This window comes from Anarhichas minor, unplaced genomic scaffold, assembly GCF_050575085.1.
Source record: "Anarhichas minor isolate MPS153535 unplaced genomic scaffold, ASM5057508v1 ptg000025l, whole genome shotgun sequence".
In the NCBI taxonomy this organism is placed as follows: Eukaryota; Metazoa; Chordata; class Actinopteri; order Perciformes; family Anarhichadidae; genus Anarhichas; species Anarhichas minor.
The window spans coordinates 5,717,226-5,743,322 of record NW_027466471.1 but is presented as its reverse complement, the minus strand read 5'-3'; the positions used below and the strand labels follow the sequence as shown (position 1 = coordinate 5,743,322).

The 26,097-nt window shown below is 39.5% G+C and overlaps 2 protein-coding genes across 9 annotated transcripts in view; both read left to right on the top strand.

Annotated features, from left to right (window-relative positions):
• kcnip3b (Kv channel interacting protein 3b, calsenilin) overlaps window positions 1–10,934 on the top strand; it is a 43,823-nt gene extending 32,889 nt beyond the window's left edge. The window contains exons 3-9 of one of the 3 annotated variants that reach the window (XM_076099264.1): window positions 2,233–2,241; window positions 6,005–6,129; window positions 6,240–6,309; window positions 6,926–7,104; window positions 7,235–7,339; window positions 7,895–7,957; window positions 10,159–10,934. In XM_076099264.1, coding sequence (XP_075955379.1) covers window positions 2,233–2,241; window positions 6,005–6,129; window positions 6,240–6,309; window positions 6,926–7,104; window positions 7,235–7,339; window positions 7,895–7,957; window positions 10,159–10,206 — 599 coding nt within the window. In that variant the 3' untranslated portion in view covers window positions 10,207–10,934. Of the gene's footprint in view, window positions 1–2,232; window positions 2,242–3,236; window positions 3,349–6,004; window positions 6,130–6,239; window positions 6,310–6,925; window positions 7,105–7,234; window positions 7,340–7,894; window positions 7,958–10,158 lie in introns of those variants that run through there. The other 2 variants (XM_076099265.1, XM_076099266.1) reach the window with 2 other exon arrangements.
• A 3,681-nt stretch (window positions 10,935–14,615) lies between these two features.
• slc23a2 (solute carrier family 23 member 2) overlaps window positions 14,616–26,097 on the top strand; it is a 36,247-nt gene continuing 24,765 nt past the window's right edge. For all 6 annotated transcript variants that reach the window (XM_076098778.1, XM_076098777.1, XM_076098775.1 and 3 more), the window contains exon 1: window positions 14,616–14,916. The gene's annotated coding sequence lies outside the window, so the exon portion shown is untranslated. The remainder of the gene's footprint in view (window positions 14,917–26,097) is intronic.

Genomic DNA, 26,097 nt, shown 5'->3' with positions numbered 1-26,097 from the left:
AAACAACCCCACTCCTCTTCCTCCTCCTCCTCCTCCTCCCACCACTGTGGCGGGGCCTACACCCCGGTTTAGCATTACTTCCCATCAATTATACATGCAGTATCGAACAGGCTTTCTCTGAGGCCGCCTAAATTTGGAGCCTGGAGTACTCCTCCAGGACCCTGAAGGACACCGGCCATCCCTCAGCAGCCTCCCAAGCTCTCATCATGCGTCTTCAGTCCTGATTCCAGCCACTTCATTACTTCATCACCTCCTCGTGATACTGCAGCTTCAGTATCTCATCAACATTTTAACTTGTTTGGCAGCAGATATTTTACATCTGTTGTCTCTCTCCAAATGTTCACCTGTCTTCATGTCGGAAAACAGCTGAGAAGTAACTCATGATGGTCGTACTTTTCAGGGTCCAGACGTTGAGCTCTTAGCTGACCGGCCTTGGTCAGAAATAGACTCTAAACGCAGCCCTGCGATACATTTCAGCTTAGCGGTGATCACAGTTATTTTTGAGGCTCTCGCTGTGGTACTGATTCAGTTCTGCAGTCATTTCGTGATGTTTCTTGCCTGTTAGATATTTGCCAAATGACCTGTAGCTCGAGGCTGAGATTCCACCAAAGACACTGGGTGAGGTCATGTCCTGTGAAATAGTTTCTGCTAATATGAGAGGTTTAATGACATAAAAAGATAGTGAAAAATGCCCTGAAAATTTTATTTTTCTCTTCAAAAACCCAAATATATTCATTTTATAATGCAAGACAAGGAAAAACAGTCAATGTCTCACATTTAGGAAGCATGACTTAAACAATAACGGCTATTTACCAATTAATTGTCAGTTGATACATGTTTTAGACTGATTGTGATATTCTTTAAGATTTGAAGTATCTTAAAATGTGTCTGTTTTTAGGGGGGAAAGAATTTAATGAAAGGGATTTAGAAAACATTTCCATACACACCTTAAAAGAGAGAAACAGCTTTTAATACTCCATCATAGGGAGCGATTCAGGCTTTTTCTGAAAACTTTGGAGGGGTCTGGTGTAAGCTGTGTTCCAATGTAACTTTCATAAGAACATAAACACAATCAAAAAAGAGAATTATAGGCATTAAAAGTACTCTATATTGTAACGTAAGAAGAAACTCTTTTAAGTCCCCCTCCATTCAAAATATAAATAATTGTTCGAGCAGAGTATTTTTATAAGTAATAAATATGTCTGGAGGGGATCTTTGATACTGTGTACCCAGTTTTTCTACATTTAGCATCAGCAGCGCATTAGATGTCCTTTATCAATCAGCAATCCAATCAGGTCTGGGAGCTTATTTGTTGCATTATTTATATCATCGGCACTCAAGAAAAGATCCTTTGATTTTTGAAAATGCGCACATTGACCAACCCCTCGGCCCCTTTGATTGTTGTTTCAGTCCCGTCCTCTCTGCTCGGATGTCGATTTTGGGTTCAGTCCAGCTTGGTCCTATTTTGGGAAGACATCTGATGCCAGAGGTAGCCTTGTCTAAGTCCTAGAGAGGTATTCTGAGGTTCTCTGATACCGACATCTGGTATTTGTACTCCACATTCGAGCAGGATGAGTAACATCGATATACTGTAAAGAGACGTGAATGAGTTGTTTCTTACGTTTATTTGTGACTTGTTTGCTCATTTGTTTGTGACATGTTTGTCAGGCATAGATCATTCAACCAGTGGTGGAATGTAACTAAGTACATTTACTCAAGAACTGTACTTGAGTGCAATGTTACTCTACTGTACTATGCTTGCAGATTCAGATTATTAAATTATTAATTAATTATTATAATAATTATTATTATTATAAGTCTTTTTTTGCCCTGGGTTTTGCCTCTCGGGTCACACACAGTCGACCCTGCCTTATGGGTTGAGTTTGTCGGGGCTGTATACATCCTGACAAGAACTGACTGTGACAAGACTTTCATGTTTCAGGCCTGCATGTTGAAAAAGTCAATATTCTTCTAAAAATCAGGTCTCTATAAATGAGACTAGACGTGATGAAGTCTATCCCTCTATCTTGTCTTTTTTTAGTACAGACTGAGATTTGGAAAACGCTTGACATATTGAACAAGAGGGTAATTCTGTGTCCCATATCCTCGAAACGAAATACCTCAATTGTGAATAAAGAGAGAAAGAATCACTTTTCTGAATCTGGGATGATGTCACCCGTCCTGAAGTCCTGTGGCTGCACAGTCCCCTGTTGTTTCATCGGTCTCCACTAGAGGGAGCATGTCTTACAGGAGTGTGAGTGTGTGACACAGTATCAAATCTGTGTTAGGGACCCCAGGAGAGATGCGGGGAACAATTAGAAAGTGGATCACTGAGCTGACTGGGAAAATGGGATCCAGGACACCTGTTGACCTTTTCTCACCACCTTCTCTGCCTCCTTAATGACAAACTGGCTAATGTGTGTCACATTTAGAAAAAACAATATTACAGTCTTTAGTTAGTTTTGTCCCCTAAAAGCAGTGATATTTAGTGCTTAGCTGTCTTTTATTTCGTTATTTTGATGAAAAGGGTAGAATTGCAGCTAGTTCCTTGGGGGGTTCGCAGGTTAATTAGCAGAAAAGAAGATGTGAGATAGAGGGAGGGAAGAGACGAGGAAGCTGCAGAGCATCACTCATTCAGTCAGAGGTGGATTTTGGAAGTCATTTTTTTCTATTTGACAAGAGTTTTGTCACCAGCTAGAGGAATAATGTTCATGGGAGGATTCCCAAACCAACTGACTGCTGGTGCCAAGACAACCTACATGTGTGATGTGACCGTTTTTGAGCGTCCTCTCTATCTGATTGGATTTTCCATGGATTAACGCTGTAGTCCAGATTTTTGGCTGGGATTTCTTTTGTATCTCTCTCTCTTTGGTGATATTTTTTACAGCAATAATCTGATTCACCTGACCTTAATAAAGGAGTTGGTCCATCAGATGCTGCGCTTGGTTGTGGAGAACATGGAAAGATCCATTAGAGCAGCAGAGAGCAGGGGTGGGGGAAGAAAATGCCAGTCAATTAAAAAGGTAGAAGGGGGGAGCTAAATAGAGTAACATGTGGCAGAAAAGGAGTGATGAGTGAGTGACACTGTTCCAGAAACAGGAGGGGAAAGAGAAGAAGACCGGAGAGAGTGAGACCCAAAGAGACAGATGGATTGAAAGAGGTGTTCAAGTCCAACTATGTAAAAGAGGAAAGGAAAGAGAAGGACCGTGGAGGGGAAGATAGAAGAAGAGGAGAAGATGAGTGTGAGATGGGAGACGGAGGGACTCCAGACTGTTGGCATCGTCTGTCTGGTGATCATGTTCCTCAAACTGATGCACCTGCTGGGCCTGATCGACATCACTGAGACCGGTGAGACAACCTGGGTGAGGGGCAATGACGAGGAGGAGGAGGAATCTGGAGTTACATTTGTTTTACTTTTTATCCACTTGTAGGATATTTGTGAATGCTGTTTGTAATGCAAGTCTGGAAAGTTGTAAATGATGAGAGGAGTAGAGGAAGTGAAATACAAAGAGTGTACGTAATAAAGAACCTTTTTGGTTTATCTGGGATCCTTTCAAAGGCTGGTATGTAAAAAACAGTTTTGACTTTAAGAATAAGGCATAGATAGGCAGTTTGTTATTGTCAGCAATGAAAAGATACACCTCACACTTATTGTCTCTCCCCTGTGTGTCTGTTGATCTCGGCCCCAATAACATCAATCTTTTACAAAATGGACACAAATATATAGTTGTATTTCTCTTCAGTAACTTCCAAAATAAACTTGGCACTGTAGTTTTGTATTAAATGTTAGTCAAACAGGAGTAAAGAGTGCATTTGTTGGGACTATTTACAGCTGGGCATGAATACACGTTTGGTGCCCCAGTAAGCGTTTACATGGAGCCGGTTTTTCGTATCTTCAAACTTAGCCTAGTTTACTAAGTGGACATTTACACCCGGTCACTGCCAGGTGTAACAACTGTCATGTAGCTAACTAACAAAGCTAACGCTAGCGTGCTAATATGTGAGCCGTTTAGAGTGAAGATTAAAAGAGACAATATGGAGTACGACTTACATATCTGACCTGAAACGTGATGATAAATGCTCTTAAATGAATGAGTAGACTATAACCTCAGTTGGGTTAGCATAATCACATATTTCCCTCTCCTTCTTAACTGTATACAAGTAATGTTAACTTGGAAACATATATTTCTCTGTGTATGTAGACATGAATACCTAAGAAACACCTGCGTAAACAAAAGATGTAGGCCCATCTTTAGCCTCTCTAAAACTGTAGTTTTTGAAATAATGCTAGCTTGTGATGCTACAGTGACTTCCTGTTTACATACTTATTGAATAGTGCCACAGATGTATGCTAGCAACCAACACATTACTAAAGTCTTCACTAGCTGATACGTTTTAATGGTGCAGCCTGATTTAGTAAGAAGTTTGGAACTTTGGGATGGATGGTAGAAATAGGAAAGATTTCCATCTTAATGACTTGCAAGTATGTCGTGTGAGAACTTAAACACTGTGCGTTGACAATTTAACACCATATCCATTACATGTGGCTTTAATTACAGTGAACTGTGGTCTTTGGCTGATGTGAAACGTTCATATTTGTTTAATTAAGTCTGATATATCTGAGCTTTCAGAAAAATCGGTGTTTCCCAGTCGTCGTTACAACTTGGAAGTTGACACGGATGGTATTTACGAGTTGTAAAATTCGTAATTACGATAACTCAGATAAAGCGGTGTTGTAGAGTGCTGCAAGGATGACGTATCTTTGTAGGCCAACCCCGGAAGATCAGCACTCTGTTAAATGTAAATGCAAGTTGACACTGAGGTGATGAGAAGAAAAAGAAAGAACTGGCAGAAAAATGATGATCAATCAATTTACACCACAGACAAATCATCTCAGTGAAATATTTTGACTAAGAACATTTTAACACAAGGTCGACTTACTAGCAGATATGGTTGAAAGGTCAACCTTGAGTTGAGATAAGCTTTTTATGTCAAACTGCTGTTTTCATGGTCAATAATGAACTTTAATGCTCCAAGGCAAACTGCTTTTAGGTCATGACATAGGCATATTGCATTTCATATCAAATTACTATTTGTTTGGAATAAAGCAACATAGAAGACCTACTTTTTGTTTTACACATTTTATCATGTGGAGCATTCATCTGGTGGAGCAGGTCAGAGGTCGCCTCCTGCTGTCTCTGTCTTATTCTTTTTGATGAACAATACGATATTACACAAGGGTTTCAGCTCCCTCTGCTGTGGTTTTGGTTTATGTTTCAAAGAAATATCATATCTCACTGCTCTGCTGGATGTTTTATCAGAATATAGCGTGAGTCTCTTTTCCTCTGGACCGCTCAGCGTTAAAAACCTCTGTGTCTGATCTGACTTGTTTTCTTTCTTTTTCTTTCTTTCTTCCTCTTCCTTTCATCGCTCTCTTATTCTCTGTTTACTCTCTTTCACTCCATCTTGATGTCATCACCCCCTCCTTCCTCCACCTCTGTTCTGTCTGTCTAAAGATGGTGAGTATAGTACCAGTGTATACCCAACCCAACTTCCCTCCCTCCCTTCCTTTTTTTAATTTTTTTAACTTTTCCCAGTTGTGCAGTGCTTTCTCTTAGTGTGTGTCAACTGGTAACCAATAATGTGATTTACTCTTTGATTGAATTTCTCAAATTCAGATTTTCTACAGTGTCTTCTATTTTGATACTTGTTTGGTGACATTTCCGCTACAAAGAAAGTACCTCCCCTCCCTTTTTTTGGCTGCATTTCGCTCCTCTACAGTTTTTTGCTAAATCTCTCTCTTAAAATTGCACGTTTTCCCCACCTGCTCTGCAACAAACGCCTCCCTGTTGAATGTGTGACCCCCCCCCCAAATGTTGACCTGCATCCACACACTTAATGTCTGCCGCATCCTCCCTCTTTTTCCTCTTCGTCTTCCTCTCCCTCTGCATCTCTTCCTGTCTGTCTCTCCATTCCCTGTTCTGTCTGTCTCTCTCTCCCACAGACAGCAGCGACAGTGACCTGGAGCTGTCGACGGTGCGTCACCAGCCGGAGGGTCTGGACCAGCTGCAAGCTCAGACCAAGTTCACCAGGAAGGAGCTCCAGTCCCTCTATCGAGGCTTTAAGAATGTACGTCCAGCTGCAAAGACGGTCTTCGTTGCATTACCGCCGTTGCTATGCTTTATATAGACTTGAATTATACTCTATGTTTCTGCTTTTTCCCTTCTTCTCTTGAGCAGGAGTGTCCCAGTGGGATGGTTGATGAGGAGACATTCAAGACCATCTATTCTCAGTTCTTTCCCCAAGGAGGTTAGACATTAAAACAATCTCTCCTCTCTTGTCCTTCCTTGTTAGGGACCGCACCGAAATTATCTGAAATATTATCTTTAATTTTTCCATGTCCCCAGTTTGATTTCATTGTTTTTTTTGCGAGATTTGCCGTTAAAAAATGTTTGAATTGATACATCCAAAATAAGACAAAATGACCATGCCAGTCATGGAAGAAGTATCCAGATACTTAGTTAAGTAGAAGATAATAATACATCAATACAAAAATACTCTGTTACAGGTGAAAATATTTCATTCTCTCAGCAAAAAATGACTCAAAAGTATCAGAAGTAAAAGTATTGTAGTATGCCTCCTTTAATTTTGATGTATGAATATTATTTATCCACTTTGAGGACTTTGTCATCGGCCTTTATTATTATAAATTTAGTGAGATATAAAAGTATAAAGTGACATGGAAATACTCAACTAAAGTACCTCAAAATAGTACCTAAGTACAATACTTGAGTAATTTTACTTTACACCGGTGTTTTTAATGACGGGCTGTATTTCCAAGCAGCTCTTATGACGAATGTGTCGACATTGAGAAGCGGCAGATACAGCAGACTAAATCTATCACCTCGCCTCCTTTTGTGCACAGATGCAACCACGTATGCTCACTTCCTGTTCAACGCATTTGACATCGACAGAAACGGATCAATCCGCTTTGAGGACTTTGTCATCGGCCTGTCGGTGTTGCTCAGAGGTTCGGTCACTGAGAAGCTCAACTGGGCCTTCAACCTCTACGACATCAATAAGGACGGCTGCATCACCAAAGACGTGTGTGACATGATTCATGGGAGATCCCGTGTTTAATCTTGTCTTTCGTTGGCATATAGTGCAGCTAAGAGCGTTGTAAATAGATAGTTGAGGTAACTCTTTCGCTTTTCTTCCGTCCTCTTCTCTTCAGGAGATGCTGGCGATTATGACGTCAATCTACGACATGATGGGGAGGTACACCTACCCCTGTGTGCGAGACGAAGCGCCCTCTGAACACGTGGACAAGTTCTTCCAGGTTCTGAATGCACACAAATCCAAAACACACAAGCACACTGTGGTGGAATGTAACTAAGTACATTAACTCAAGTGCTGTACTCAAGTACAGTTTTGAGGTACTTGTACTTAACTGGAGTGTTCCCATTTTATGATACTTAATACTCCACTAGATTTTGGCGGCAAATATTGTACTTTTTGCTTTTATTTGACAACTTCGGTTACAAGTTACTTTGAAGATTTACATTATTAATACATAATATAAATCAACATATACATTGTGATGGATTATTATGGATTAAGCCCAGCAGTATATAGAGTAGGTTAAATTAGCCACACCTTTACCAGCTGCAACATTTAAGCGATGTACACATTAGTTCATCACTAATTATAATCCAATAATATGATATACATTATTCTGAAATAGGCCATTCTGCATAATGACTACTTTTACTTTTGGTACTTTAACTATATTTTTATACTAATACGTTTGTACTTTTACTTAAGTAAGATTTTGTAAATTATCTCTAATGTTTCCTTTCTCTCTGGTTTTTTTTCTCCTGTATTTTTCCAACAGAAAATGGATAAAAACCGAGATGGTGTAGTGACCATTGAAGAGTTCATTGAGACCTGTCAGAAGGTGACTCTTTCACCCTGTCCCACACACAAACAGACAGACAGACATCAAGAACTAAATGAAAGTTACTCATCAACACAAATACTGTACTAGAGGTCAGGGTTCAGGATCAGTATAAGGAGATTTTATTTCCATTCAGACGTGTATGGACATTTTGTACATGAAAGGGGACAAAGAACAAAACAACTCAGGTCCTGATCGCGTCTCTTTCTGTTATTGTAATACATGATGTATTATTGCTGAGATCCACATTTACACAGACGGGAAAGCTTCACTCATGTTTTGAAGAAATACCCAACTTTCTCAGACGTCCTTCTGAATCATGCACTCTAAGGGTTCCAAAAGGGTTCTTCCTGAAGGGCTAAAGTTCTACCCAGAACCATCTGCTTCTGAAGAACCCTCTTTTAAATCAAGGGTTTTTCAGGGGTTCTTTATAAGACTATGGGTTCTATTAAGCACCCTTGTCAACCTTTACTTCTGAGAGTGTATCCTCCCTCCTTTTATAATAGTAGTTTGTTTTTAAACCTCTTTAACTCTATTTCCTGCCAACCTTTTATTCACACGATCACTGTGTTGTTAAATTAATACTATCTGGACAATGATTTTCAAACCAACGGGAAACCTAATTTCCATTTCTTAAGTTGACTTTCATGCAGTATTTCTAGACAATCTCAGGGGCTCATATAATTGTCAGAATAAAGCTCTGATACTTCTACCCCGTCATCAGCTGCTCTAAATTTTCAGATTTATTTAGTTTTATTAATCTTCCTTTTAAACCTTTCATTGCCCAAAATGATGTTGCTCAAACCAACATTCACAGAAGGAAGAAGAGTAAGAAAAGGAGGAACAGCACAAAAGCCATTAGTTGTTGGTAGTTTTGGTGGTTGAGAATGATCCAACCTCATTATTCTACTCTTCTTCTATATGGATAGAAGGGACGATAAATGCCTAAATTACAAACGAAAAAGTAGTTTAAAGACTGAAAAACTGACGAAAACGCCTCAAGCTAGAAATTATGCACATTCTACTCCTTCATGTTGAAATATATTCCATCATTTATTAAAAACTTTTTTTTCATCTTCAACACTGCTGCAGTTAGGTTCAGTGTTTGACTTTCTTAAGAATAAGTCTCCATCTGTATTTGTTTTTTATTGTTAAAGGAGAAGTTCCCCCAATAAATACTCAAATATTGTTAATTTAAGCCAGAATTTAACGGTAAAACGCATTATTTCCCATACGGTGTGCCCATTAGGATTTTCTTAATTCCTTCTGGAAAATGAACCATGACATATCAAAAAGAAAAGTGTAATTTCACAATATCAAATTACATTTTTCGGTTCGGCCCACATGATGTAGCTTTTATTTGCTTCTTTGAGCTCAGATAAGTCAATCTGTGGATCTACAGTTCACCATTACTGTTTGTTTCTGCTGTCAGTCCACTGAAGTCCACTTCTCCCAGACTGCAACTGAATCACAGAAACATGCTTTCACAGCTCCAAAAGCTGTAAAATGTTAATTGGGTAAGCGTGGGCATAGGTCTCGACACGTGTTGCAAACATTGCCAGTGAGGGAAAAACTTGTTTTTGCTTGTGAGATGATCTATCCATGTCTTTGACCCCAAACTCAAATATTGGGCCATAAATCTGCTGCAACGTTGCAGCTGTTCTAACATGCCTCAATCAATAAGAACCAAAGGAATGAAAAAAAGAAAATAATTTAGCTTCTCTTTAATCTTCTCTTTAATAGGAATTGACAAAAAACTTAAAACTAGCAAATTTTTCAACAATATTAATTAATATTAACAAAGAGATAAAAAAATGTAACATGCCATATAATTGACAAAAATAGTGCACATGGAGGCGCTTAAGGACTCAAAGTTGTTTTCTACTACTCTCTATTATCTTCAATTCAAACTGTCTACACTAAATTGCAGATTCATTTTGTTTTTTACACTTTTACTGCCATACAGCTTTATACAAAAACTGTTAAAAACGTTATACAACACAAACAATACACTACAAACTACCAGCAGCCAGAAAAAGCTGGACCTGATGTCTTCCTATGTTTTTGGACAACTAGACACAATAGACAAATATTGAGTTCATTGTTTTAAGTATTATGTCTAAAATAGTAAAACAAATCAACCAGAACTTTTGTTGACTTCAGATTTATGGTGACAAATATTTTTCTTCTTGTTTTTCCAGGACGAGAACATCATGAACTCCATGCAGCTGTTTGAAAATGTGATATAAGGAAGCCCGACTTTCACAACTCACACACAAGCACAGCTCACCCACCTCACCCACACCTTAAACTCATCCTGCCAAATAACGTAGGTTCTGTAAAAACACAGGAACTAGACGTTTTTGTTTTGTTTTCCTCTTTCTCGCTGCGCTCCTTTAGTTGTATCTTACAACTGCTTTTGGACTAAAAAAGACTACAGACAGAAGAAGGGAAGAGCTTCCTGAGTAAAAGAAAAATCCCCGTCTGTCCAGTGTGGTTTTTTGTGTCCTCAAATGAAGAAACAGAAGAGCTTCTTGTGTCACACAAAAAGAATCAACGACAACCAACAAGGAATGAAGAAGCTTACAATAATCCTCGGTCCTGAGCACACGAGGATATTAGCTTGAACACTAATACACCAAGTCTCTTTCTCACACACACGCACACACACACACACAGACCTGCTGTTTCCTCAAGAGTTTTTAGAGCACCGGATGAAGTGAACTAAGAGAATAAAAGGAGAAAAAAAAGAGAAATGAACTTAAAGCATGGTTGTCATCAAATATGTGATGTGGAATTAGCTTGCACTACAGTTTTATGACTATGTATTATATGCGCCTGAAGTAAAGGCACTGTAGATACCTGCGCCTGATACACCGCTGGTGTGTATGTATATATGTATAGTTAATAGTTGTACATCACCTTGTACTGGTCTCATCTGTGCTGCACTGGTTGATGGAATGGGACCAGAAGTGAATATTTGTTTTAGAAGTCTCTGTTTAACATCATGTTTAGGAGCAGTTCTTCACAGATTAATCAAATATTTCTCCCTTTTTTTATTCGTATTTTGGAAGATTATACATTTAGCTGGTCGGATTGGAAAAGTGAGTCCGTACGGTACTGTGAAGAAAACAAGAGGATAGTTAAAAAGTGTGTTCCTGTGCTGAATTAAGGCTTTATCTGGGTTCCTCAGTACCTACGAGCATGCTGACTCTTAAGTGCCACAGTATTATGTACAATACAGTAGGACCTTTGTGATGTCGGTTTAATTAAAGACGCTGTCGACAGCTGCGACTTCTCCTCTTCAATGCGTCCTCTCACTGCATCCTGCGTTCAGATGAAGCAGCAAACACTGTGGGTGTCCAAACATCATGTTACCTGACTAGAATGACATTAACCCTTTCAGTCCGGGGCCAGAAACTGTGTTTTCCATTTATCGGCCTCTCAAAGTCTCTTATTAGCTCCACACATAAATGTATTGCATGTTTTCTTTTTCAGAATAACCAGGGCTGTTTTAAACTGAAGATTTATTTTATGGGAGTTGTTGCATTGAAGATTTATGATGGATTATATTAGGGCTGCACCCTGTTAGTTGATTTGTCAGCTAATCGGAGTCGACTAAGATTTCTTTAGTCAATTAGTCTTTTTATATGCTTTTTTCATGCTGAATGACTTATTTCTAAGAAACTTATGAGCACATATCTGGTAAGCAGAAGAGTTAACGTTTTACAGATCTGTTGATTATATCAAATTGTCGACTAAGAATTTCTTTGGTCGAGGATGTTCATTATGCTTAGCATGCTAACATCTGCTAATTATCTGAGGCTGATGTTGTTATTTCTGCATGGCATAAACCAATGCCTTGTACTCACTAAAATGTTGACCTGGTGATGGCGCTATAGATGAAAAGATCAACAAAGTTATGTAACGGTTCGGTTCATCCCGAGGGGAACATGAAGGATGGCAACCCCATCACATAGTGGTTGAGATTGTTCAGTAAAAAAAACTAAGTGTAAGCCTCGTGATGGCTCCAGAGAAAAGGTCAGAGGATCAACAAAGTCTGTAGGAAGAATTATGAGGGGAGAAAGAATGTGTGCACCAAACTTCAGAGAAGATAACGTTACAGATAACGTTTTATTAAAAACACTGAACTCTGCTCACTATGCTTGCCTCGAAACAGAGCAGTGCTTTGAAGACGTCTAAACTGCTGCAGGTTAATTAATGTGACTTCTCTGTGATTGACTGCTGACAGGTGGAGTCTGCCTTGAGCAAACCTTTCAATTATTGTCAGTATCGTACATTGTTTGGCTGACTTTAGCTGCAGTAAGTATACCTTACTGCAGTGCAACTATTATTACACACACATTGTAAATGATTGAAAACAGTACTTGATCAATTGACAGAAAATTCATTTTATTAATAGTCCAACTCCAAACTCAATTCCACCTCATGAATATGAATAGTTTCTAATTATACTAAACTGAATATCGTTAGGTTTTGGACTGTCAAGTAAATTAAAACGATAGATTTAATTTCATCAACTTTGACTTCATAAATTTCATAGAGCAAATGATGAATCAGTTAATAGAGAAAATGATCAGCAGATTAATCCATAATGAAAGTAATATTTAGTTGTAAAGAGTAAAATCTAAAAGATAAGTTTGATGTTATTCTATATTTTTCTTTTTGTCAGCAGGTTTAGTCCGTCTCTAAATACCGTCTGACTTCCTGGCTGTGGCTCTCAGCTCCAATCCCACTGGTTCCTACTGAAGACGTTAATCTTTAAAAACACAAATAATTTCATTAGTAATTTCCCAAAACTGTAGTTTTTTTTATCAAACATACAGGAGGAAATAGTGCAATTTTTGATTAATCCACATTTAATGCACTGGTTTGTATTTGGGGCAGCAGGATGGTGTGTGTGGGATGTGAAATAACTTTTTTTTTGTATGTGTATGACTTATCTCTGGAACTGAACGGAGTAAAGGACTGCAGTGTTGCAGGGAGCCTGCAGTGGGCGCCACTTCAGTGTCTCGTGTCAACAGACTGCGTGTAAACTTTGCTGGAAGCTGGCAGCATCCCAACATCTCCTGACGGAATTAGTTCATGCTTTAAATCTAATCTGAGACATCACCTGTTATTATTGTTAGCAGCATGACTTAACTCAGGGAAAAATTTAATTCAGATAAATTGAATGAGCTTTCAGTGAGCTGGTAGGTGAATTTGGGCACGTTTGGACAGAGCCAGGCTGGCAGATTCCTCCTGTTTTTCAGTCTTTATGCTAAGCTAAGCGGAAAGATGCAGGCTGCACCTTCACATGTGTCAATGGAAATGTGACTCACAGCAATAAAGAGTAAAAGCATATTTCCTATAATGTCAAACATTTTCTTTAAAACGTTTTTACTTCTGTAAAGATTCATGATAGTGTCCCTATATGCATGCAGGCCAAGGTGTTAGTTGATTGATTGAAGACAAACAACCTGTCAAAGTACAGTACATATATGTAGGATTTAGATTCACTATCACAAAGGTTGGCGACCCCTGCTGTGCTGATACAATCATTTCTTTAATTATTTAATTTGACAACACGGTTTGCTGATGCAGCTCCTTGTTTACTGAGGCACTTGACTTTTGATGACTTTACTAGGATCAAAAGTTCAGGTACCACAAGGTGTGTCATGGGATTTCTGGGGGATGGTTTGTACTTAGTTACTCTGCAAATCATATTATGTGTCTACGCCTACTAGTCAACCAAGTTGAATCCAAGTATATAAAATTCAGTGCGTTTACATAACATTCATTAAAGTCAAGTTACAATTTCATGAGTCACAATTTTCCAAGAGAGGAAATAATCTTATCAATTTACAGTAATAAAGATGTCAGTGCCCTTTTATTTTCAGGTAATATTGTGCTCAGGTTGTTGATATTCCAAACTTGCATTTCATCGAAGCACAACAACCGCAACATACATATTGCCATACTAAAGGCCCACTATACATTTGAGTTGTCACTTTGAATAAAAGTAGGGATTTTCCTATGTATTAAATGAAAATGTACTTTAGTAAGATCATGCTCGGTTTGGGTTATGGGGATCTGGGGTAGATGGTTTGGTCCTGATATATGTTAATTATGGATGCCATGTATCAAATACCAATACCTCATGTTATCAAAATGCCAACTTCTGCAAACCTCAAAAAAGTCCAAAACCTTTTTCTTAAAAAACAATCTGAACTTAAATACCTAAAAAAAGCAAACTGTTTGCCACATGGCGGTTTAGACCTGTTACCCAACATTTTGCCAACTGGGTTACGTCAGGATAACTACCCGAACCAAAGTGTGTGAATGTAGGCCAATAAACAACCATCAGATGGCGGTATGGTGGAATACATCAGCCTGAAGACAACACAGTGGATGACAAGCAGAAAGTACCTCATTTTAACATTTTAGGAGGTTGTGAAAAACGGTAAAAAAAAATAAAAAAAAAGGCGCAACTTATGCAAGAAAGGTTATTAGCCTATTACAGAATATGTTGTAGGGGCTGTCACTGAGCATCTTCACAGAGGGAGGAGGGAGGGATGCGTCACCGCTAGGCCGCCTCTGATTGGCTGAGCCGCTCCATGACAGGTCGAGAGGGGAAGGCGCTCAACGTCACGGTGGATGTGAGCATGCGTGATGACTAACGTCAACCCCGTTGCTTTATGAAAGCCGAAATCCCTCCATGAGCAGAGGACCTGTTTAAAACCCCGTCGGTGGAACAGAAGGAGCTCGTCTCGGAAGAACCTCAAAGACTCCACTACGGTCCTTCCTTCCGGCTCGGGTTATCTTCCGGCTACAAGCGTTACCCCCCTCCTCCTCGTGCGCACACCGCTTTAACAACACAAACCCACGGGGACGAGCCAACGGACGGAACCGATAGGGGAAGTGGGCTCCTTCTTCTCTTTCATCAAGCAATCAAGCAGGTAAGGACAAAACCTGCCATTTTAAATCCCACGAGACACTCTCAGCACACACGTGGACGTTAGGAAGCGGGACGTTTAGAACCCCCGGGTCTATGCTAACCGTAGGTCTCGAGCTGGCTAGATATGTAACGTAGCTAACGCGAGACGACTCAGTGGGCCGGTGTGGCCGCCTGTCTGCTGATGCTGAAGTGTGACCATGAAACCCAAGGCCCATTAGTCACTCTTTACCGTATCCCTCTTTAGCACGACAAAACATAGCAAATAATCAACAATCACATTTCCCGCAGGAACTATGAGGCTACTTACCTTTATGACGGTGACTGAGGCTAGACGTCTCAATGTTTCTAGATATGAGAGCTTTATTGTGTCTTTAAAACATAAAACACATTATAGAGCGAATAAACACGCATCCCTAATCTACATGGCTCTGTACCATTTTATTAAACTACAACTACCAGGCCGCTCTCACTGGCATACCGGAGCGTATCTGTCCATTATAGGTTTATTGGTTCTTGATGATGGGGTTGTCCTGGAAACGTGTGTGTGTGTGTGTGTGAGTGATAGGCAAATACACACTATGAAACAGGTTAAAATGCATACATAGTATGGTAATAGTCATGAAATTATGATCCATAAAGATATATCATCAGTCTTTATTAACCCCTAATGACAAAGAGAACGTTTGACTGTCTGCAACAATCTAATGAGTTTGTGGCTCGTTGTCAACATGAAGCTGCTTTTCTCAATTTATTGACACTATGAGACTTAAGGCACAACTTCACCTGCTTCCGAGGTTCACTGAGAACAAAAATAGTTGTTTTAGTATAAAGCATAAAACTTATTTTGATACCAATACTTTTCATAATCCGGGCCATCAAGCCATGGTAAACTGAGTAAGGCCACAATAAAGTTGTTCTTGCTGCCCCCTTTTTTTCCCCAAGTAAATTAATTGGTTGTTTTGTCAACGAAGATTTATTTTTCATTTTTCGAGAAGTCATTTTTGTAATGCTTTTTCATGCTGAATGACTTATTTCTAAGAAATGTATGAGCACATCTCTGGTATACACAACATTCATTTGTGTGATTCTTTGTGGAGACTGCTCAACAGATTTGTCGTTTACATCAACTAATCGATTGGTCAGCAAAATTACATGAGTATTAGTTGACGAAGAGATTCTTTGGTCGAGGACAGCCCTATTATAAATGTAGCTTGAGCCGACAAAGTTGTTCTTTATGCTACAAGTGTTGCTTTGATTTTGTCCCTTTCTGTTTCTCCTTTCTAACAATACTGACATTAGCAGCTATAAAGTGTTATTATACCAGCGTGATGATGACCATCATTTGCACATCACTGTCCATAAAACATTGTGTGGGATCTCTCTTCAGTTAGCGATCAAAGCCCTTTAACTAAACACTGTTATGATATTAGACGGGTAACTTCTTGTATTTAAAATTCTTTCGGAGATTCAGAGCTTTTGATGTCTTCGTTAATTCATTGACTGGTTTTCTAGAGCTACCGTAGAGTCCATCCTACATCATGCTGGCTTTGGAAACCTTGGGGATCAAGTTCACTGAGTGTTTTCTCAATTAATTAAGAACTTAAGTGCAAAATTAACAAAAGGTTTAAGAGAAAGTGTAGTGGAAAAAATAGAATCCACCAACATTTGTGTTCCAAGTGGACCTCTACACACTGTTTTCCACCATCGCTATACAGAGAGAGCCCTGTCCTGAGCTGTATGCACTATTATATTGCGCAGTAATGAAGCTTAAAGGTTGAAGAAGCTTGTGACTGGAAGGTTGCCAGTTACACTCCAGTTGGTTAATCGCATTGAACTGAGTGCTAATGTAAAGTGTGATTTAAAACCAAACCGCAATCTTCAATTATATTCCCTCAAAATGATTTACATCAGATTTTCTCCAAAATTTGAGTGAGTACATGCTTATTATCAATTTAGACAACATAATTGTGTATCATGATATGATGATACATGAATTCATCATGATACGATTCCATTAAAAGAAGATGCATTATCACATTGCCCACCCCTACTGTAGTTTTTAGCAGTGAACTATTCAACTGTAGCAATGTATCTGACTCTACTCATGTGTTGAATCTACACCGTGTGGATTCTGGTAAGAGGACCATTGTGTAAGCACAATTGTTACTGAGTTTGTCCCTCTGTCGGTTAACCTTATATTGAGATGGTTCTCACTGTTCAGTGCTTGGGTTTAGGCACGCAGGTGGCGTGTGTTTGCATGCTTGTAGTTTATCAAGGCGTTCAGTTTAGGCCAGTGTTTTTATCAATTAAGTGTCTTCTATTCTTCTGTGTGTGTTTTCTTTTTGTTAAAACAAGGCAATTTTAGTTTTTTCTGGGACGGTAAAAGCAAACTTGAACTTTGACGTTACAGTCTGAAAATATCCTCCATCATGGGGCCGGTAGTGACTCGGCTGAGAACGTTTGTTGAATATATAGATTCCATTGTTTTCCATTAAAAAAAAAGAAGAAATTATCAAGGAAATTCAACTTGCTTTTTTAAATAAGTTTTTTTTAATGATTTATGGCATTATAGCTGTGTTATACTGCACAAAAGACACCTTTTTTGAGATGTAGGATATTGCAGTGAAAATGAGACCACAGTGAGTAAAATGTAACCAGAGCAAAGAAAGCCACACAACTGCTCGGGGTTCAGAGGTTAAAGTTCCACTTGTGTGCAAGCCTTAGTCGGTTTCTTTTTCAATGAAGTCAAGTGCTTTTGAGCACCTGCAGAGTGTTATTGGTGTCACTACAATCCATGTATGCAACACTGTGCTTGCATGCTGAGTATTTTTGCATTTGACCTGACTCGCAACTTTGTAAATTCAATCTTGCCTTGTGGCACTCTGGTGTGTGGGAGAGCCAGAACAAGGTTTGTGCCAGTCACTCTCAACCAGGGGTTTATTTTTAATACTCTGTCTCTGCCTGATTGAAATCTACTTTTCCGTTGGAAACCAAGTAAATCGGCAGTATCTAAAAGCAATATTGGTGCACAACATCAAGCCTTTAATCTGTGCTGTGGAGGAGCTGGTTGTTTGAACTCTAGATTTATATAAGATAGAACTTTATTTATCCCGAGGCAAATCATTTTATAGCAGAATTGGTGTCGAATCACTCTTGGACCCAAGCGAAGGACAATAATGTGTTTTATTAGTTGTGCATACAAGTAATTCCTTGTAGCTCGCAACGCACATATGTACTGCTGTGCCAAAAAAACAGCGTAGAAGCATAAAAAATGTTTACTTGGTAACTGACTCGTCAGCCACCTTGTTATATGTGCTGGACGACCGACAGAGAGGACCGCAAAGGTGCAGCTGTGGTGTAAAAGGAGAGAGGCTGTTGAAATCCCTAGGTGGTGCCAGTGCTGCTGACTGTTCAGGTGCTCGACGTAAGGTTACTTCCACTCCGTGAGGAAGTTGATGAAACGATGATTCGTGCATCAAAAGCCTGTGCGACCACAGATGTCTGGGTGACGGGCCTTTTTGTTAATTTAGACCTGAGACGACTGTTTTGTTTGGGGACTAGTGTGAAGGTGGATCACCTGAAAAGAAAGCAGCGTCGCCGGCTGTGTGGAACAGGTGTTTTGTGCAAGAGGAGGAAGAAAGTTGTTTACAGATGAGATGGTATGTTTGTTCCCAAAACCACACAAGGATATTGGATGGAAAGAGTGTTCCTTACCAGCAACCCATGAAGAGCGTGGATCAAGAGATGACATCCAGTTTGGTGAAATCTTCTCTCATTACGGCAGCGCCTAACAGCTTTTTTCACTATGGATTAGTCTGCTGATTAGTTTCTTCATCAATTGATCAATGGCCTTCTCTATAAAATGTCAAAACAGTAAAATAAGTAACTTCCTAGACCCAGTGGCGGCGTCTTCAAATTTGTTGTCGTTATTTGAAAACTAGTTTCTCAAGAATAGCTTAGTCACTCTGACTTCAGTAAGGGGACAGAGGATCACCTCACAAGAAGTCGGGTCAAGAGCGAGCGCAGTGAGGGGATCTGGGCCACAGAACTGGATCCTTGGCCCCGTTTGCCGCTGGCAGCCTGTGACTAAGATTACACCGTCACGCTGTGCCATGCCCTGCTGTGTAAAGGTTTATATGATTACACTAGCAGCAGAATCCTAGTCTCCCTTTACCTTCCTCTCCCCCCCCCCCATCATCTCTCATCCACCCAAAACAAACCTTGCGTCTACATGGTAAATAAAATAAAGCGACCTAAATAAGTAACTTACAATACATACGATCAAATGGCCATTGGTAAAATGGACTAGTTTTATTGTAACGCATACTAAATGATAAGAGATGTTAAAAATAAAGTAAATCAAAGAACATACAGAGGCTACTTGTTAACTAGCATACACTTACTGTAGGATGCATCAGCGTTAGGCACACAAGGCACACCATATGATTCTCACATAGCAAGGACTGAACTACATGGCCCACAGCATTACTTTGTTAACCACTGTAACAGTATCCAGAGGATCGTTTATTCTCAGTGAGGTGATGTTTTGTCAGGTCACGTTTTCAGGACGACATCAGCTCTTTGTTGAGGATGTGTCCCGTGTGAAAGATACAATAGCCCTCAACCAGCCACCCATTACAGAGGAAAGTCCTCTTTGTGTGTGTGTGGCTGCTGTTATAGCTGAATTCAATGGCTGTCTATGTGCACTTATTTTTACATTAGACAAAAGGGTCAATGACTTAGCTTGGTCACATGTGTGGCCTGGTGTAACGAGTAATTATAAATGAGCATTCAATGGATTTTTCTTTGCATTGTAAAGATTCCCCCTGAGCGTGATGGGGGGTGTTGATGAGAGACAGCAGCGGGGCTGTTGATTTATTGGCCATCGCGACTAACTAGGCTAACCAAACTTTGGTGCAGATGCTACTGTTTGATTAGCAAATGCATGTTCTTTTCTAGGATTTAACGGAGTGTGTTAAGCTTCTGTTGGTTTCAAGTATGTGAGAGAATCCTATTTTGATATTGTTCCTACCCTGCTATGGTTAGAATTCAAAGAAGTGTATGACTGTTGAATGTGACTTGAACCCTGAAGCACATACGTGTATGTTGGTCAGCATTTTATGAAGGTGATAACCGTAATGTCACATCGTACTAAAGGCTATTAATGCTCTGAATATTATATAAAGAACCTTTTAAGATTTTAAGTGTTGATCAGACAATTTAGGAAACTATAATCTGTATTTTTCTCTATTTCAATCAGTGCAGTTTTGATAATACTGTAACCGAGCAAGGACCCACACCGCAAGTTTTATAAAAATGTAATCGGCGGCATGACAGCTGGTGGATGGACTGGTAGCAGCAGACTAAAGAGCATTTCTAATTGATTGAATTACCCACTGTATTCTGTTCCAGTGTCAGTGGTCCATTTGAGGTCTATGGCGCGATCCCAAAGTCGACACTCATAGACTCGCGGACTTGGAAGTGTGTTCCTTCAAATGCTGTGAGGGTTTAGGGCTGTCTCACCGGCAGATCGTCGAGTGCTTGAGGGCTCCTTCGCACACATTTTGAGCCCTTTATGCACACTTTCCATTAGGGCTGGGTAATATGATATGAGACGAGATATCATCTTAGATTTTGGGTATATTAATATGGCATAAGTGTTGTCTTTTCCTGGTTTTAAAGGCCACACTTCGTCATTAAATCCACATGACTAATGAATATGGTGGTTGTTGATGTGAGCTGACATTTCCACTGTTGCGCAAGATAACAATAAATTAGTATTGTCATCACTTAAAATGTGCAACGGGTTAAATATATCTTTGTTTTACATGGAACAGCTTTTTTTTTTTTTTTTGAGCCAAATCTCAAAATTGTCCAATGTTCTGACTGTCTCAAGCTTTGTTCAATGAACTACAACTTCTCTAAAGGGAAAAGAAATGCATAAGAATGGTGACAAATACCTCAGGCATGAAATAGTGCTTTGAAATTATACCCAAGGTTTAAACAAAAAGAACCATGTCCTCCAGTGTGACACCATGTCCTGATTTAAATTGGGTAATTCAATGGACAACTTTATTTAGTTGAAGGACCCCATTCAAGGTCATGAAGTAACATACTGAGTGACTGAACTCTTTGTTGAAAGTACGGCTTACACAAAGTTGTATTAACATTAGTGAATAACAAGCTAATTCATTTATTAGTTGACTATTTTCTATAATAAATGAATAATTGAGTGCTTATAACCGTAGGGTTATCACAGTAAGTACCATTTCTGTCCTTTAGTGTGGCACACAAAATACAACCAGAATATTATCAAATAAACAGTTAAGTAGTGCATTAAAGGAGATCTAACCATCACTCATCTTCATTTGGTTTAATTTTGTTAAAATGTTCCATAAATATCTGTGAAAAGAAGGAAATAGTTGGTGACTCCTTCAATTTTCTCAAATGTCAGATTTTACACGACATAAATATATGTATTTTTCCTCAAAACGTGTGTTTTACAAAATAGCAATTTTTATTAATTTATTTGGAATTGTATTTTGTGCGTTGTCAGTCGCCAAAAACATAATCTTCAACGATTTCAAAAAACCTTTAAATTCATAAGGAAACTATGATCAACATTTCCTCGGTCACTCATGAAACACTGGATTGACTGCCTACTCGTTCTGTATGCGCTCCTCAGCACTGTAAAGTCTTTTGTGTTAACTCTGGTTGAGCTGCATTCGGTCCTCTCTTCCTCCTTCGTTGTACGGGCTGATATTTTGTAGAACATTGTGAACTTGTTCTAAAAGTCTTCTTCTCGGCCTCCATCGCTCTGCTATCAGGTCTGGGTGTGAGGAGCCTCACCCAGTGCGTCTCCTTATCTCTCTGAGCACGAGTGTGTTGAGCATCATTAAAGCGCTAAACTATACCCTGGTTCTATCTGCTTCAACATCTCAGCTTTTTATCTGATCATTTAGAAACTATAATGGGACTGAATGAAGGTAATCTGTCTCACAGTTACGGTATAAGCAAATAAAACCGGCTGCCCCACTTGGAGCAACAGCATAAGTCGGGGATTTCATCTTCGAGCAACAATGGATGCCTTTTAGTCTTAAATACCGCCGTTAGACATTTAGGGAAATAATGCCTGAGGCTGTGGGTGGTGGATATAAGAAATGTGTACAGTTGATGTACATGGCTTTTCTTTTATCTGACCTTCAATGCCCATTCATGCTCTGCTGATGGCATGCTGTGTGGGTGTAGGTGTTGCTTTGATAGGTGGGGTTGGAAATGCATTTAGAAGCTCAACATCTCTGCTCCCTGATCTACATGTAACAGTCTCCCCTGCTGCTTTAGTTTCTTAAACCGTGGAATGTGTTTGTACAGCACAGCATGGGAGTCCACCTGCTGTTAAACTGGTAAGTACCAAAGAAAGCGCCATTACTTTAGATAAGAAGAGACAGCAGCATAGAAGTTAATTTATATCTGGAAGTCGACTAAATGTCCTGTGCTATAATGAACCGTATAAGTCACTGTAGCATCTTGGAAGTACTTTTGTCCTGTTATATCATCACAACCCCTGCTGGTCTTTGCCAGCTCTTTCTTCCTTACTGCTTTCATCAGACGGCCGCCTGAGTCTTAAGATTAAAAGGCATGATGAGTGGGAACAAATGTAAATCAGTACAAATGTATAGCAGGAGTTCTACAACTATAGGTCTCCGTTTGAAATGAAGATACTGAAGATCCCCCACGTGAGTTTAAGTGTGCTGAAAGGGTTGGGAGCAGTCGGAGGTCCTGAAAAGATGTTGCCCTTTAACCTATTACCATGCATGTTCTGTTTTTATATTGTTAGGCTTCTTTACCATTATTCTTCTGTGTGTTTTATCAAGATGTTTGCTCCAGTGGGGATGAATAAAATAACTCAATTGATTTAACTCAAAAACAAGTCATTATATAAATAATTACTGGAACAGAGTAAATCAATGAAAGGGATTATTTAGGCAAAACGGTAGTGAATAAGAAATTGAATAAATAAACTGCAACCAAAAATAGGAATTAGTAAAGACTAATATTTCAGAAGTCATGATGTGTTTTGTAGTCAGCGGTAGACCGAAATTTTCCCTTTTTTAAGTGGCTCTTATGTGAGCTGCTCGGACGACATAATTGAGTTACAAAAGCAGGACGCCTCGCGTGTGCTTTTTTTTTTTTTTTGTCTGCTGGTTGCATGACTCAGCAAGTAAATTCTAACATCTGTGGTCTTTCCTGTTGTGTAAAGTGGGTCTTGCAAAGAGCTTTGGTTGTTTCTGAGTGACTGCTGAGTGTTGATTGGTATTTCCACTGACAGCTGCCACTATAATTTGACATTTACAACCTTTTTAGTTCATGTGTACATGTGTATCTGAAGTTGAATCCACTTGTGTGGAGGGAATTGGGTGGGAAAAAATGGTCATTACTTAACACCGGAATATGAAATCATGTAACATGAAGAGCCAGGTGTCTGAGGGTTCGTGTTGCAACCACAAACCTCAACAGGTGACTGCATTTTTCAGATCCTCTTTTCTTTTTAAAGGCATGCTGATGGTTTTATCCTAGATTTAGACTATGGACTAGATGTAGACCGAGACTCTGCACAGCTACAATCAATGTCTGGCCAGGTTTGAGATGGCCTTCTAAATGTGACTATGTACAACCTCAAGAAATAAGCATTGAGCAACAAGAATGAATATAATTAATCAACTAAAAATAATGATTGATGAAAAGTAAATTACACAATCATGGAAACAATTTGAATTATTAAATTAGATAATTAGAAAAAATGCATGAAAAGTAAACAAGACCTTGACCGGAATGCAAGAGTCTGAAAGCAAGGCCACCTCTTTTACACTACTTTGAATTTTGATAAAATAATCCTTTCTTAGTCCCACAGCGGGGACATTTGCTGGATTTCAGCAGCAACAAGAGACATCAGTAAAGAAACAAAACAAGTACAATAAATAGTCAAACAGTAAAGGTATAATAAACAACAAAAGCTGAAAATACAATACACATGTGTGTGTGGGTGGATTATAAATGTGTGGGTACTTGAAGAGAAGTAACATGCAGTTACTGCATAAAGGGAGTTAATCAGAGTTTTTGTGTGGTGTTTTGTTATTTACAGTAAAACATTTGAACTAGTGCTGAAAGGATTTGTCATCAGTCCCATCACCAGAATATGAATCAACCGTTGTATTTAAGTCATTACTCGAGACAAACCTTCAAACTTTTGTAGGATCCAGTTTCTCAAATGTGAGGATTTGTTTTATTATTGGTATAAATTCAATATAAGACGTCAACCTTGGGCTGTGGGAATTGTAAGGTGTCTTTTATAGACTAAACAATAAAAAAAGAAAGTGTGAAAATAATCCTTGGAGAGAGCATAGCTTTAAATCTTATCACATAGAAACAGACTTTTTGTGTTGTTGTTGAGACAAAATACATTCTGTTCCACCCAGTCTCCTCTGATCATCAGTGAGACCTGCTGGAAGAAACCAGCACATGTGTGGCCTTCCTCGGTTGAAACATTTACAGCGAGTCGGCCTGTGGCCCTGTGGCTCTCTTATCTCCATTCCCCTCTGCTCCACTGACGGTGGACAATGTAAACATGACCTTGCAGAACTTTTACACTCACCCGCCATCGCTCCCCCCTCACGGGGAAATGGGAGCCGTGTGTTCGTGTTCGTGTTCAGGAGCATGGCTGCGCACACATAGCAGTCATGAAAGTTTCAGATGATACATGACAGGTTGGCAACTGGCCAAGCTGTATAGCGACAAACTGTTGGCATAACACCGAGTGATACTCTTTGTGTGTCTGCATTGTTCATTGTGAGACCTTCAAGCGACGTTGTCCAAGTAACGATGACAAAGTCTTTGCATGCTCATGTGAAGCACACCTGACCCTATTCTGTTGACCTCCATGTATTGTTTCTCATTTTAGGGGGGGATTCGTCAGTTATTGATGTACTGTCTCGGGCATTTGAGATTTTACTCCTTTTTAAGTATTATTGATATAAGGCTGAAAACATTAGTCGATTTATTGATGAGATCATTGATGGAAAATTAATGCAATTATTCTAATAATCAATAAATTGTAATTTTGCAAGCTAAGAGCCAAATATTTACTAGTTCCCGCTCTGAAAGTGTGATGTTTTACATCAGTTATTAACTGACTACCTGTTGGTTAATTAAAACAAGTAATTTGAGGAAGTCATCTTGGACTTTGGGAAATTGTGATGGCCGTTTTGTTTTTTTCTTTACATTCATTACATTTGTTACAACCGGCTCGGAAGTCGCAACACAAGGAGGGACACAACACCAAGTTAGATTCAGAAACACACGGGTGCCAGTTTATTACAGGACACACATAAACCGTAATGTGCAAATCTAACTGAAGACCAGGGACTGGTGCCAGGCAGATGAGAGAGAGCGAGGGCGGAGCAAGGAGGCGCTTATGTAGGTAACCCCCATCTTCATCCAGGTGCCCTCAATCACTCGTCAGGGAGCTGCACCTAGAACTCAAAAGACACAGAACACACGCATGCGCACACACACACCCAAGCGCAAACACTCACAGCAGGACATAGAACCATATGTAACACATTATTTTGCTAATCGGTGATATAATCACATTGATCTGTAATGAAAATAATCCTTAATTGTAGCAGTAGTGTTAAGAGGCTGTTTTATATTGTGAATTAGTTCTGACCGACCGTAGTGCTAATGGTGGCTGAGAATTCAACACTTCTTTTGTTAAATTTAACAAGTCTGAGAAAAATCCACAAATTCCTTTTGTTTTCGTGACCCCGGATATAAATCCTTTAAGGACACGAGACATGAAAACTCCTTCATTACACTAAACCAACTGTGGCTTATTATAGCCTGGTCCAGAAGTTATGACTGAACTTCAGACCACCATCTGGAGGGGATGGAGTTGACACACACACACACACACATGCACACATTTGGCCCTAGAGATGAAGCCGCCAACACAAACATCTGGTGTGAAGTGTTCCTCCTCCTCCGGTGGAGTCCCACACAACGCGACACAAGCCTGCACAGGATCCACGGACCAGGTTACCATGGTTATAGCTCCGGGCGGTGACTCGGTCCACCGGCCTGCTTATTCTGGGATGAGTCAAATTACCGCCGAGGATGTCTTTGT